The sequence below is a fragment of the Amphiprion ocellaris genome, chromosome 8 (genome assembly GCF_022539595.1).
Source record: "Amphiprion ocellaris isolate individual 3 ecotype Okinawa chromosome 8, ASM2253959v1, whole genome shotgun sequence".
Lineage (NCBI taxonomy): Eukaryota > Metazoa > Chordata > Actinopteri > Pomacentridae > Amphiprion > Amphiprion ocellaris.
The window spans coordinates 26639346-26653628 of NC_072773.1; the positions used below are offsets into that span (position 1 = coordinate 26639346).

Here is a 14283-nt window from a genome sequence, read left to right on the forward strand (position 1 = left end):
TTATGAGCGATCTTTTGAACAACCTTAAGAGGCACAATTAGAAAAAAGGTGATTTATAAATCCACTGCTGAGTCCCACAGTCACGGCAAAAGTGTCTATCGCGTATATGATTACATTATAGTGGGTGTTCATTAGGGGGAATGAGTCATGTCCAGATGCTCTACAGCTTGTTATACTTGCAGGGCTACTCATGCTGGCTCGCACATGATACCCCCCTCCTCCTCTTCCTCCTCATCCTCCTCCTCCTCCCCTCCTGACAACATGCACACGCCCACACATATACACTTTGTTTGGAGGTATTGCATTCGTCATTATGTTTTCATAAAGACTGCAGGCTGCAGAGAGGAGAGAGCTCACCCCCCACCTCCCGATGATGGCAGTCCACCTTAATATCACCACTTCATGTGTAGTAATCCCCATCGCCTCTTGTGTTCATCTCATCGTAGAATCACTGCAGTTCTTTCCCCCCCCTACTATAAAGCGCAGATCCATGGAGGGGGGGAGCAGGGAGGGGGGGAGGCAGCAGGCAGGCAGGAGGAGGAGGGAGGTTTTTTTTTTTGTGCGGTGAAGCAACAGTTCAGCCTCCGCATCAGTCGGAGTGCCCTGGCGCTGTCCGCGGTGCTGAAATGTGGAGAATGACGCTGTCCGCGGTGCTGAAATCTTTTTGCGGAGAAATGAGCAGATGCGCCTCCGTCCACAGAACATACTGTACCTTGTACAAAGCGGCTCAGATCACTCGTTCTTCGCCTTGATAACATGTTGACATGCAGTGTTTCGCTGTAGATGAAGCCCACGCTGCTGTGCTGCTGTGTTTACCGGTGGTTCAGACCCACACATCCTGTTCTCAGCCCCCCTCCCGCCTCATGCCTGCTATTAATGTCTCCATTTTGTATGTTTTTTCTATCTTCCTTGATTCGTTTCTCATCCATTTATCATCCAATGTGAAACAGAGCTGTGGTGTGTCAGCAAGCAGCCAGGCCTTTTTCCTCACTTGTGTTATCTGATCAGGCTCTAACAGCTGAAGACCACTTCCTAATGGCTTCTTTAGAATCACTACCTGTTCATTATTTTGTATTTGGTTTAATTCATGCAGAAATATTAGTTTGCAAATCACTCGTAGAGTCGCAACAAAAGGCCTGGATTGAATCCACTATAGCAGTGCTGGACAGCTCCACTCTACAGAGCGTTAATCTAGTAATCACTTGTCTGGCTTCTCGGTTAATAATTAGTCTGTAAAATTACCAAAACAATAAAATATGAGCTAATTGTGAGGCTTTAAACTTGAAATATTAGATTAAAAATGGTCTGAATGATAATTAGCTCACTCTTAAATCCTCAGTAATTTGCTGTTAAAATGGTTTTTATTCTACAAGTTGAACTTTTTTTTTCATTGACTTATTTGCTAATGAATCACTGATGTTTTTTCTCATCTAAGCAGCAACATTTTTACACTTTCATTGGAAAGAGTGCTGACTGTAAGTCAGTACCTGCCCACATGAGACCGAGACTGAAATGAATCACAAGGCTTCATCTGTGGCCACATGGACGCGACTCAGACACAAACTGCAGCAGCAGATGAAATAATCAAGCAGACTGGGGCACCATTATCTGAAATAGACAGTCCTAGGATCAAATGTGTTTACGACGGAACAAATGATATGTTCGACTCATAGTGGGATTAGAGAGATTTGCCCCAAAGCAGCATTTCTCTGCAGTTTTAGACATGATTTTAACCCATCTGCACCAGGGAGTTTAATGTTAAGTGTTCATTAGTGCTTTAGTGCATTGTGCCTAAATGAACTTGTAAACCATTACAATAATAATAAGTAGTGTTACATGTATGACGGTTGTGTGCTCAGTCATTTAAAAGACCTTTCTGATAAGGTCATCATCTAGTTACACACACCCCTGCAGTTGAGTGGTAGCTTAGATTTCTGGGTAACTGATTTGGAATCAACCATGCTCCTCTGCCTCTGTGGAAGAAATCCCCTGGTGAGCAAGCCTTCGTGCAGTAATGTGTCTCAGTAAGCGAGTCGTGCTGAACTACATGACTCAGTGGGCGAAGTCCAAAGACCATTGTGTAAGTTTCAACTTGTCTCTATCTGGGATGGGGCTGCTTAGGACCTTCATGGTCGGAATACTCACATTGCATTACTGGAATGGTTTTCAAGATGCCCTCAATAAGCAATTCTGCTTCAGTTGTAGGAGTTATAATTGAGAGTGAAACTAAAAGAAAAGCCAAGAAAACAAGCTCATCTTAGGAGTTGCAGTTTAGAAGAGCACAGCGTCCTCTTTGATAAAAGGTTTCTCAGTACAGTGCTGCCATTAGCACTCAGCTGTTTTAAAAATATAGCAGGCAATTTATAAGCCATAATAGTGTTTACTGTTGTGCTGGCAGGTTTTTGATGACATCTCCCCCTTCTTCACTGAATATTTCTCCCCTGTGAGCTGTTGTACTGTTAGGTGTTGTATGTGTCTATCATTCATTTTCAGGCAAGGTCATCAGGCCATGCACGCTCTGTTTTAAGCTTCGCTATAAAGCATATAGCTGTAAAACATTTCTCAAGACATGACAGTATATAATAGTGAGGATTTACACTGGGAGGCAATACAAGCTTCTCCTCTGTTGTACAAAAAAGAAGATTTTATTACAGCGATAGAACATAGACACGTCTGCCTTGACAATTCTCATTTCACCTGAGCAGGTTAACAGAGTGACAGTAAACAGGAAAGTGAGAGGTAGAGAAGGGAAGCAGGTCAAAAGTTAGACTCAAACAAAAGTAGACTGACGTTCTAAAGAAAACAAATATTTCTTCCTGTACTGCATATGTTGTCACTGGTTACGATTTTAGTTCATGCAGTTTTGACAATAGCAAATGCACAGTAAATGTGAACACTTTCAAAACTCTCCTGAGCATCGCTGTTTGCTAATGTGATGCAAGTGTGTTGTTGCAATACATGACCATGATCTTGACACCATTCTCTCCTTTAACACTGTGAAGGGCTGTGGATCGCTACATTTATCTACAATCATCACATAAAAGCCTCCTTTAAACTGCATCACTGCAGGATTCAATCAACAAAGATTTTAGTGTTCACTCATAGGCTCCCTATTACAAAAAACTGCACTGAGTCTGTTTCCACATGACATGACCGCTCTGGTTAGGCTATATTAGGCTTTTTTTTCCTACACACCATGGGTGGCAGCACTGCTGGTGAGGAGCAGTGAGTTAGAAAATAAAGGCACAACAGAGGAAGAGCGTTATTGATTCTCTCGCAGGCTGACTAAATGATTTTAAGTCTTATTTTACATTTCAGCACCACTTTATCTATCTCTGTCCAGTGCTTATTTTGAACTGTCATGGCTAATGCTTACGGACATTCTCTGTAATAGACGGCCAGTGTGACGCCTTAGATGGCGTCAACTAATATCGGTACTTTTTGTATAATATACCCAAAGAATAATGCTACTTTCTTTCCATACATGAGCAGCAACCTCAGCTTGTGTTCTCACTTCACGCCAACACAGAAAACTGGATGCTTAAACAATTGTCAGGCTGTAGATACTTTTGGCAGATTTGAAGAACAAATTAGTACAGACACTAGAGGATGTGGTGTGCTTTGAGTTCATAATACACAGTAAATATCTAGCTTTTCTAGTAGTACTGCTTGATTAACTGTCTAAAACTCAATTATTTGGATTACTTCTGAAGTTGCTGTATTTACAGTCTTTGGAAGAATGATCCATCCATATGCACATTAATCATTTTTTACATATTCACTTTGCTTTACCTGCAACTGAACATCACCTAAATTTTTGTCCTTTACATCATATTGCTGTAAGTTTGACTCTTCATATCAGTCTGTGGTGTCACCGTTTAAGAATATAAGTTCTGACAATCCAGGAGCCCAAATTGAGTGAATCTCTAAAGGAGGCTGGACTGAAGTGTGTTTTGTGATCTTCATATTGAATTTTCACTTGAGCTTCATGCTAAATGTTTTGAAACAAGGGCTGGATTGAACTTACAAATCCCCAAACAGCTCTTAAAATAGTATACTTCATCAGTTTACCTGTGTGAGACCAGTCAGAAGAATGAAACATGCCAATTTGCAGATGAAAACTTAACTGCCCTAAAAAAATACTAATTGCTAAGTGGAAAAGTAGATATAGATCAATCAGACACAGCATTATAACCGCCTTCCTAATAGTGCAAAGGTCACTTTTTTGCTGCCAAAATGATTCTGACTCATCATGCCACGGACACTGTATCTCAGCAGGCGTCTTGCTGTGTCTGGCACTGGGACCTTGGCCTTTGGGTCCTGTGGCTTGTGGGGTGAAACCTCCATGGATCAGGCTTGTCCCGGTGCACCTCACAGATGCTCGATCAGATTAGGGATCCGTGGAGTTTGGAGGTTGGGTCAAATCCAGGGCTTTTTGTCATGTTCCTCAAGACCATGAGTCATTTTTGCAGTGTGTCAGGGTATATTGTCCTGCTGGGGAAAGCCTCTGCCTTTGGGGAATACCGTTGCCATGTGGTGTACTTGGTTTGGAACAATGTTAAGGGTGGTACATGTCAAAGTACCATCCATGTGAGTGCCAGGTCCCAAGGTTTCCCAGCAGCACATTGAATTGTAACACAGTTATCACTGTTATGCACTTAACCTGTCATTGGTTTTAATGTTGTGGCTGATCGGTGTACATGTGTGTGTCATACATGGAAGAATGGAAGTAAGACAAAAGTGGAGGACAGCAGGAGTCTCCTCCTGTGCTCAATCCCCATAATTCCTCCCAGTGAGGTACTGGTTACACAATAGCAAACCTTCAGATGCCATGTGGATCATGAATTCAACTGAATAGAGGGACAGTCTGGACTGATATATTGTTGCTGAGTAGAAATGTTTGCTTTTGCCAACATTTTCCACTCCCTGTCCCGTCAGTCCTTCCAACATCCTACGTTCAACATGTTGAAGTCTAAAGATGATTTTTGCTGGTTGTGTTTTGAGGATATGCTAATGCGGTGCAGCTTTTAGGCACAATGAAACGAGTGTGTGACTGCGTGTTTACACAGCTTGGAGGTCTTTGTGAGGGAGGACTATGAAAATATGAGCCTGAGCGGTGTGCCCAGCTCTCTCAAACATGACAGTCTCATCTTGTTCTGACGTGGCCTCTGCTGAAGAGTTTTCAAATGGTGTGAGTGCAGGTTTTGCAATTCAAATGAAATAGAGGCCATTAAAGAATAGGACTCTCAAATAGGAAATACTTAGCCCTGGCTGGAAAAGGGCCCAAGGCAGACTGAAAAAGGTGACAAGGACACTCTTTAAGTCCATCCATCTCTCTTCTTTTAATATATGCCCAGTGCGCTTGATTTGAACTCCGGTGCAATGCAGCATCCAAAAGCTTGCCATTTTAAAATGCCCAGATCCCTGCAGCAGTTACAGTGAAGAAAGCCCTCCAGTTTGTGGATGATCTGTTACCATAGTTACCCGAGCACAGGAACTGAGCACTCGTTACCCTCCAACAGGCAGCAGAGCCGAGCCGAAGCCCCTCCTTCTCTTCCTCCCCCTCACTGGGTCCCCTGGCTAGTTCATTAGCATAATGATTCACACCAAAACTCTCCTTGAAGGGCCACCATTTGTAGGTTTTTAAAATCGTCAGCGGAGCTCCGTCGTTATTAAACAAGTTTGTCTTCACTGAGGCCTGTGTCCTGTTTGGCTCATCTTGTCGAGCTGCGGCGCTGCACAGATAAAAACAGGCTCCGGAGGCGATGCAGTTGTTAAGGCCTTTACTGTGGCGTCCATCCCCTAAAGAATAATCATGTCATCAGCGTTTGAGTCACAGGATGTTACTGTGTGTGGTCAAAGGCTGAATGTTGCTGCAAGAGCAGGTGGCACAAAAGATTTACACTAATACCGACTTATGATAGATCAGCGTTTAGTCATATTACTTAGCAGTTTATGTGGGCTCTATTTTGGGAGATAGTTCAATTAACTTAACATTGTACAAAATCAGGTCGCTTAAGAATTAATTGCCTATTAAAATGACTACCCACTTCAGGGTGGGAGCTTGTTTACAGTTGACTAAGCAGTGGTTCCTGTGTGACATTGTGTTTAGATGTTTGCATTAAACAGCTTATTAAAAACTGCTGTAGCTGCCCTGCTACGACCCTGAAACACATGGTGCATGGAGACACAACAGTGACGGGGGAGGCACCTTGTTTAATGAGAGGGCACAAAGATGAGGCAAAGCACTGATCTTAATCAGCCATAATTTCTGTTGCGAGTTCATACTCGCATAGCACTGCTGTATAGTCAAATATCTTTTCATCAGTTTTGTCCTTTGTTTTCTTTTTCTCACATCACAGTGATCTGCAACTTCCGATCGTCAATATGTCAGGCGCTGGTCCTGGAGATTGGGGAAACTGTGCAGATTCTGGAGAAGAGTGAAGGTAAGAGCAGTGAGAGCTTTTATTCTGTGGCAATGCAGACTTTAAAATGGAAGTCATTTTTAACTCAGAGGCTCAGTGTCCTGCTCAGTATGCTGTCTGGGAATTTTGGGATTTTAGCCACTTGGGTTGAGTTGAATTCTATGTTTTTAGATTCAGTATTTGCATTTGACTTCTTTTTGACCGTTTAAATAAAGAATTTCTTATTTCACCATCAGAACTTTATTCTGAACAGCATGAAGAGAGCTTTGAAACAGCATTTATACCTTTATTCTGTGAAACAAAACATTAATACCTAGTTGTCCGGACCCATCATTTACTAATGTATTCTTAAGAAGATTACTAATGAGATTCATGTGTCTTTGTGCCAATTAAATACAGAGGCAATATTCTGATACACATTTTACATGATATTTGCACTTTTTAAGAGCATTTGCTTATTTCTGGAGAAATGTAAAATGACATGGTTTGCATTTAATGGTCAACAAAGCAGACAAACATATTTTAAACATTTCATTTAGGCTGTTATGTGAAAATTCTACTGATGTTCTTACGTGAAAGACCTGCTGAAACACAGCTTACCTACACTAGCTGAAGTTTGATAAGTATTTACATGTGAAAACAGCATGATTTGCTCTTACAACCAAGAAGTAAAAATGACTGAAGTGTGGTCTGCACCTAAAACTAACACATGACCTTCAAACTGTTTATACCAAGTTGCTAAGTACCACAATAAAATGGTGTAATGACAGATATACAATACTTTCTTTCGCTGTGAGTGTGAGGTTTTCTCATGTGTACTATGCCCTTTCTTTAGGTTGGTATAGAGGCTTTTCCACCAAGAAGCCTTCTATCAAGGTAATTATACCAGAATACATGAGTGACTGCTCTGACATTGTGTGGATTTCTATAGAGTGTTCTGTCTTCAAATGAGTGAATAACAATGACAATCTTTGAAACACACAAAGGACAATCTTTTAATAATCACTGCTGTGCCTCTTGTGTACTTTAACAAGGCAGCATTTGTCAAAGACTGTTAGCGAAACAAATTATCAGGCAACCAGTCAGGTTAACTAAGATTTCCCAGACAAATGAAGTGTCACACCAGCTGTCTGTAAAACTGGCAGCCCTGCAATGCGATGTGATCCCTGCATGAAGCCTTTATCAAAGACCAGTGCATTTTTGTGAATGATAATGCGATGTGAGAGATGTGCATCCCAAAAATAACTTTGTCTAGACAACAAAGACCTTAATGGCTGATTAACGTATTGAACAGAGCTTTGATTTCGGCAAAAATAGAAATTTCCTGACCTGTATTTCTAGAGGTGCTTTCATAAAGGCATCATTTTAACCGAGTTGTTTTGACTTTGGAGCTCAGAAGTGTGAAAAGTGGTGCCATCTTCAAGATGTTGTTTACAAATAGTGAATAAAAACACGGAGTATACAATGACAAAGAAACAATAGTGACATTGTGTGTGTGCATCACATGCCACCGCTGTTTGCTTTTAAACATGGCACTTGCTGCACTGCTGCTGTTCTGTTTTTCTTCTTGACCAGAATTCTTTCAGCCAGCAGATGGTGCAATTATTAATGTGAAAGCTAGTCATTATACCAAAACAAGCTGTTTTTAAAAACATAAAATGGCATTTTAATTGTTACATATAAAACACTTAAGAATGTGCTTTCTTCTGTGAATGCTGCAGGATAGATTCCATAGCACTTGTGTTGTTTAGAGTTTGATCAGGTAGAAAGAAAGCTCAGACACAAGGCAGGGTGGAGGTATTGAATCTAAATCCTCTTAATTTAGAAACTCTCCAGGCATGAATAATCCTATGCACAATGCTCATCAAAAAGAGACTATAGGTGCACAAACAGTACAACACCATCACAGCTGACAGACATCATTAAATGGTTATTGCATATTTACCTCCCATAAAACTGATTGTGCACTAAATCATGTTTATCACAGATGAACTGCTGTAACGCAGTTTGGAAAGCCATCGTGCAAAGTTGGAGAAAAAATATGTAAAGTTGGTGTACCCATAATACAAAGAAAAGTTTAATCAGAGACATAAATGTCAGATCCAGCATTAAGATATGAAAGCAGCAGTTAGTTTTTGCTATTTTATGCATCCATGCTTTAAACTGAAATGTCAGGAGCTGAAGTGTTATGCGATGCTGCTGAAATGTTTCAAAGAAAAGCACAAAAGCTGTCCAGTCCTGGTAAATGTAGGTGTTAGTGGCTACATGCTGTCCTTCTCTACTCTCATCAGCTATTTACAGTTCCTACTAACACCCCTCCATTTTGTTATGTACTCTGCTGCCCACATTCATTCGCCCCCATACTCTCTCTGCACTGAGAGAATTAGTTGTGCTCACTGTGGCCAATTCTTCACATCTGGCAGATTAGAATAAGAAAGATGAACTGCAAGGGGGGCAGCTGGCACCACTCAGTCTCTCATGCCCTTCCCCTGCTAAGCTGAGCCACAATGGGGATCCTGCACATTGCTCTGCCTCTCGTCTCTGCAGTGTGTGAAAACAGTACACGCTTCACATTTGCACAGTGAATGTTTGCGCACAGCGGAAAACATCCCAACATATATAAAGGAAGTGTGATCTTGCATTTACTTTAGCTTATAATGTGTCGCCAGCAGAATTATAAAATCCCCTTTTTTACCTCGACAGCACTCTGCGTGGTTTAGGTTAGACTGCCTAATAACATAAACATTATACAGTACTCTACATTTTGGTCATGTGGTGTAGGAGAATTAGAAAATGTAATCCTGTCACACCCAGTAACATCTCTCCTCCTTCCTCCGTCCACAGGGTATTTTCCCAGTCAGCTATGTCCACTTGAAGAAATCCACAGTGACAAACAGAGGGTAAGTTGTATGATGCAGTGTTTTTACTTGAACATGTGCAGCATTATAAGCAGGAATGCACAGAAATGTGTTTTTCTGTCTTGATACTGATTCTGAAACTTCATCTCATTGTATTTTCTCTGTCAGATACCTTTCTTGTTCCAAAATGTAAAATCTGTACACCCCATTGTGTGGATCTGGACAAGCTTTGCTTTGCAGCTGAAACTGAGCATGTTTAAAGGCTGTGAAAACCTATTTTCTCAATCACATTCCTGCTTTAGGTGATGGGGTTCTACTTCAACTGACTGTTTTCTGCCGAAGTCAGAAGCGATCGGGTTATTTCATTTAAGAGATTTCAGCGTTTGTGTTTTCGTTTAGCAGCAATTGCCTCAAAGTGTGTCGACAGTTGTGTGGTGTTTTGCATCTGTTGCCTGTCCTGTTAAACAAATCTGATCAAACTGCTCTCACACAGTCCTCATGAACCACATTAGCAAAGCTAAATTATACATCGTTTGAAAGCACAAAGCCTCCCGACTCAAATTGTGTAAACCATTTTAGGATACTGATACAGTTGTACATTAGCAGCAGCAGCAGTGGCAACAATGGAGTGCAAGCAGAACAAACTGGGAGTTTCTTCTATAGGCCAACTTCTTTGTGCCGGACACTATTTTCATTTAAAGAGTCCAGTGAACAAAATGCTTCCACAGTTTTAGTCTTCAAAGTATAAGAGGCGACAACCAAGAATGTTTATTTTCCCCAAACTTTAACTGTAATATTGCTTTTTAAGTCAAGAATTTTTAATGTACAAGACAAATACCTAAGATTTAGCTTCAACATGCAATGTTTTTACCACTATCATTGATTCAGTGTCAGGATTTGTACTAACGTCTCCTGTGGATTAATTTGTGAAGTTGCAAATTCTGCATTCAGCTCACGTGACCAGTACTTAAACTCAGAAGTTTTACGCATCATTTTTGTCACAATGCATGTCATATGGAACAAAAAAACCTCTCTTGGACGCAATTTTAAGCAGCTTGGTTTGCTCAAAATGGTTTTATAGTGATCCCTTTTAATATCACTGCTTGTATTTGAGGCCTCCGGGCAGTGAGTTAAACGTCTTGTGTGATAATTGGATTGGAATTGGAAAAGATTTTTACTACCTAATGTACAAGATTTCTGTATACTTTAACATTGCAGTGTAAAAGTACTCATAACGTTATAAAGATAGATGGATCCATCTCACCCAGCTCTGTAGCCAGTGTCAAGCAAACCCAACAGCCTCACTAGAATGAAGGAACACCTCACACATATAAACCTTATCTGTGCCACTAACTCTAAATTTGTTTATTATTAATCAGAGAGTTAAAAAGGCATTTGGAGTCATTGCAGTACAGAGTGTTTTATGTGGTCATAGTGGAGTGCAGCTCAAAATACTGACAGCCTGCTTTATATGACATCAGCAGCAGATCCATCACTATCAGACCTTTATTGAGACATACTGGAAGATGATGGGAGGATGATATGTGTGTTCCTTACTGGTCAGACCTACAAGCGTCGGTGGAGTTGCTGGAGCTTTCCTTCTCTCATCACACAGGCATTGTGATACAGATTCATCAACTGATCAGTGTCAGAGGATGTGTGTCCCTCCCTCCTTTGCCATCTAATTTCGCCTCACCACTGATTAGTGACAATCCAATCTTCAAGAGAATTACCACCTGACAGCTGCCGACATGCACGCACACACACACGCACACACACACACACACATATATACATGCAAACATGCTTGTGCACACAGCGGTCATCTACATCCATCTCGTCACAATAGCCGGCCATGGCTGCACAGTCCAGAAAAAAGACGAAGACAAAAACAGGCGGCAGGGCTCTTCATCAGCCTGATGTAACGCTCTGTCTGCAGGCTGGGATCTGTGGCTCGCTGTGGACCGGGACTTTGCTGTTATATCACATACTCCACTTGAGTTACCACATAACAGGAGGACTCTCATTTGCACTCAAACAATTAAAAGTGCAGACTCGGAAATTGACATTATTACAGTTTCTCGCTCCAGGAGTTGCACTTTGGGAAATCTGCTTTGCTGTCTCATGGAGTTAATGAGGTGACACACCTACTGCGTCTGTGTAGTTCTCCCAAAGCATCCCCGCCACAGACAATCACCCCGACTCTTTTTGGAATGGATGGAGATGCTTGGATTGTTCCAAAAACATTTTACAGTGTCAGAGTCGATGCTTTGCGGTGAAGGCCAAAAGCCAAAGTGCCTCAAGAGATCTGTTTTGCCTTTGTGTTTCCTTATGAATGTCGTCACATGGAGAGGACGTGTGTTGTGGTTTTAGTTAGTCATGTCTAGAAATTAAAAAATGAGATGTTGTGCTTTAACAAACAGACAGATAATGAATGGGAGGTATTTACTGACCAGCTTAGCATAGCATAAGGCCCAGTAACTGTAAGAAGACCCCCTTCAGCTGTGAACTAAACCAGATTCAACTACAAATTCTGGTTTTAATTTAATAGCAAATAATACCAAGATCTCCAATTTCAATACTGATTGTGATACTTTTTTATTAATAAAAGTAGCGAAAGTACTACTACACAAACAACAGAAATATATTATGTTTGATGATTTGAATGCATTATTAGGGGCTGACTTACAAATATGTTTTAATTAACACTAAATAATTTGCCGTGAGACTAATTATTTGCTGTTAATGAGGCATTTCTTCTTATTATTCTCTGTTAATTATTTAATCACATGCATGTTTAGAACACAAGAGAGTTTATAATGATAAAATACATTGTATTGTTTGAATTCTTTTTGCTAAAAAGGCAATCACAGCAGCACTAGGAGGAGTCTTCACATTACCAGGATGTGATATAGAGTCATTGTTTTTAGGCATTGATCCTATTGACAATAATGTCGATGCTTGGAGGACTGAGCTCACGTTCGTGTATGTTTTTTTTTTTTTTTTTTTTTGGCCATAGGCTCTGTGAGACGGTGGTGCCCCTGGAGGACCCCATTATCACGGAGACCACCTCCACACTGCAGGAATGGGGCGTCTTGTGGAAGCAGCTCTATGTGGTCAGTAGCAGTATATTACAATACATCGCACTCATATGAAAACAAAAGCAATAAATGTGAGAGCGCATCTAAAATTACCAAGACTTCCAAGGGAGTTTAAAGATCAACAATTTTTGCAAAGACGCTGCATCCGCTGTTGTTTCATTTGCCTTCCTCTAAGGAATATGATGGAATACACACTCTTCCCGTTTGCTTTTCTTCCCTGAACTTAATTCTGCACCTGGTACGACCGGGTTTGCCAGAAAGACTAGTGATTTGCCTGAAATATAGTCCAAACATACAGTGACAGCTCGTTTAGATATTTTTCCCCATAGCATGTCATTCTGACTGTCAGCCTGTATTTTCATATACTATCTGTGTAGGAACAGAAATGGTGGTTGGACACAGATAATGGCCTACAGACCTGTCATATACAATTTCATGCTGTGTCATTCAGCCATTGATTGATCTTGGCCTGACTCTAGTAGTTTCTGCATCATCTTAAGATCCACCACCTTCAGTCAGCTTTTACTTGCCGGGCAAAAGTGATTACTGGAAACCCAAAGCGTCCTTAATCCTGCTAAGTGTCGAGGGGGCAGGCAGAAGTGGTTGGTAGGGTTTTGAGTTAGGAGCTGAGTGGCTATGTTGCAGAGCTGGCAGCGAGTTTTTACATAACCTCTCACTGAGGACTGCTCATGCTCTGAGCAACTAAGCAGCCCGAGGCATTGGTGTGGTGATGTAACTTCCTCTGAAGCTCGACTAATATGAAGCGCTGATTTAACAGCGCTGGTTTTGGTGCTCACCCCCTCTGTGATATGGGCCATGTTGCCACAGTTGTATCCATAATAATAGGACGTAGCATTGGCTTGATGTTGATGCATTTCACCTTATTGTTGCCAATTAGAATTCATGGCATTACTTCAGGGAGCAATGGCCTAAGCATAACTGTGTATCTGTTATAATGCACGTAATTAGCCCTGCAGAATAGAGGTCCGAAAGGGCTCATCAACCCTGACAAAAATCTTTCTTTTCAGCAGCTACCAGGCTTTGAGAACATGCAGCGTTTATCCTCATTAAATTTACATGCGCTTTGTGGTGCCGCTTAATCTTTGCATTTATGTAAACAAACCTGGGTGGTAATGTGGGCTTGTCATAACATTAGGGAGAACAGAAGATGCCTGAATTAAAAGTGCTGTCCTTGGTCTACGAGAAATAGTGATGGAATTCATTAATGTGATGAGGTCAAAGCAGATTTATAAGGGAAATGTATTTTTTTTTTATTTTATTAATGAAACCGGTGGGCTTAAATCTCAGTTGCAACATGTATTGTTGAGCTACTTCTACAGGCTCACAGAGGGTTTGATTAGAGACCTGATTCTAACTGAATGTAAAATATATCACAGTATTCTGATACAAGAGATTAGACCCATCTAGATATAGGATCTTATTATACTCAGTGTCAAGCTTTGTGCATGCATTTACAGATGATTAATGTCACAGATAATATGAGGGATGACTTTCATTAATATTATGCATAAATGCTGAGTGTGTCTTTGCTCCTTGAACAGAAACACAAAGTGGATCTGTTCCATAAGCTGCGCCATGTGATGAATGAGCTCATCGACTTGCGTCGGCAGCTGATCCAGGGCCACCTTGCCCAGGACCAGACTCGCGAGATCAAGCGACACATCACCGTACGGCTTGACTGGGGCAATGAGTGAGTAGCTTTTGTTCTGAGTGCACGAACCGAAAGCTCTCTCTAAAACAAACGTTTGTTTCTAAGCACGGCCACCATGGAACATAATATTTCTCTGGAAGCGGTGGGTGTGTAACAGCATTGCTATGATGTAATTTTATGGTCATTTAGCAGATGAGTGAATCTGAAGCAGCTTAAAGTCAATGCAA

General features: G+C 41.2%; 1 protein-coding gene across 3 annotated transcripts in view; it reads left to right on the forward strand.

The window, feature by feature from the left end:
- The window catches only part of LOC111586667 (dedicator of cytokinesis protein 3), a 51854-nt gene that overhangs the window by 1396 nt on the left and 36175 nt on the right, over window positions 1–14283 (forward strand). For all 3 annotated transcript variants that reach the window (XM_023296439.3, XM_023296440.3, XM_023296441.3), the window contains exons 2-6: window positions 6363–6446; window positions 7261–7301; window positions 9270–9325; window positions 12303–12399; window positions 13947–14095. In XM_023296439.3, the coding sequence (XP_023152207.2) occupies window positions 6363–6446; window positions 7261–7301; window positions 9270–9325; window positions 12303–12399; window positions 13947–14095 (427 nt within the window). The remainder of the gene's footprint in view (window positions 1–6362; window positions 6447–7260; window positions 7302–9269; window positions 9326–12302; window positions 12400–13946; window positions 14096–14283) is intronic.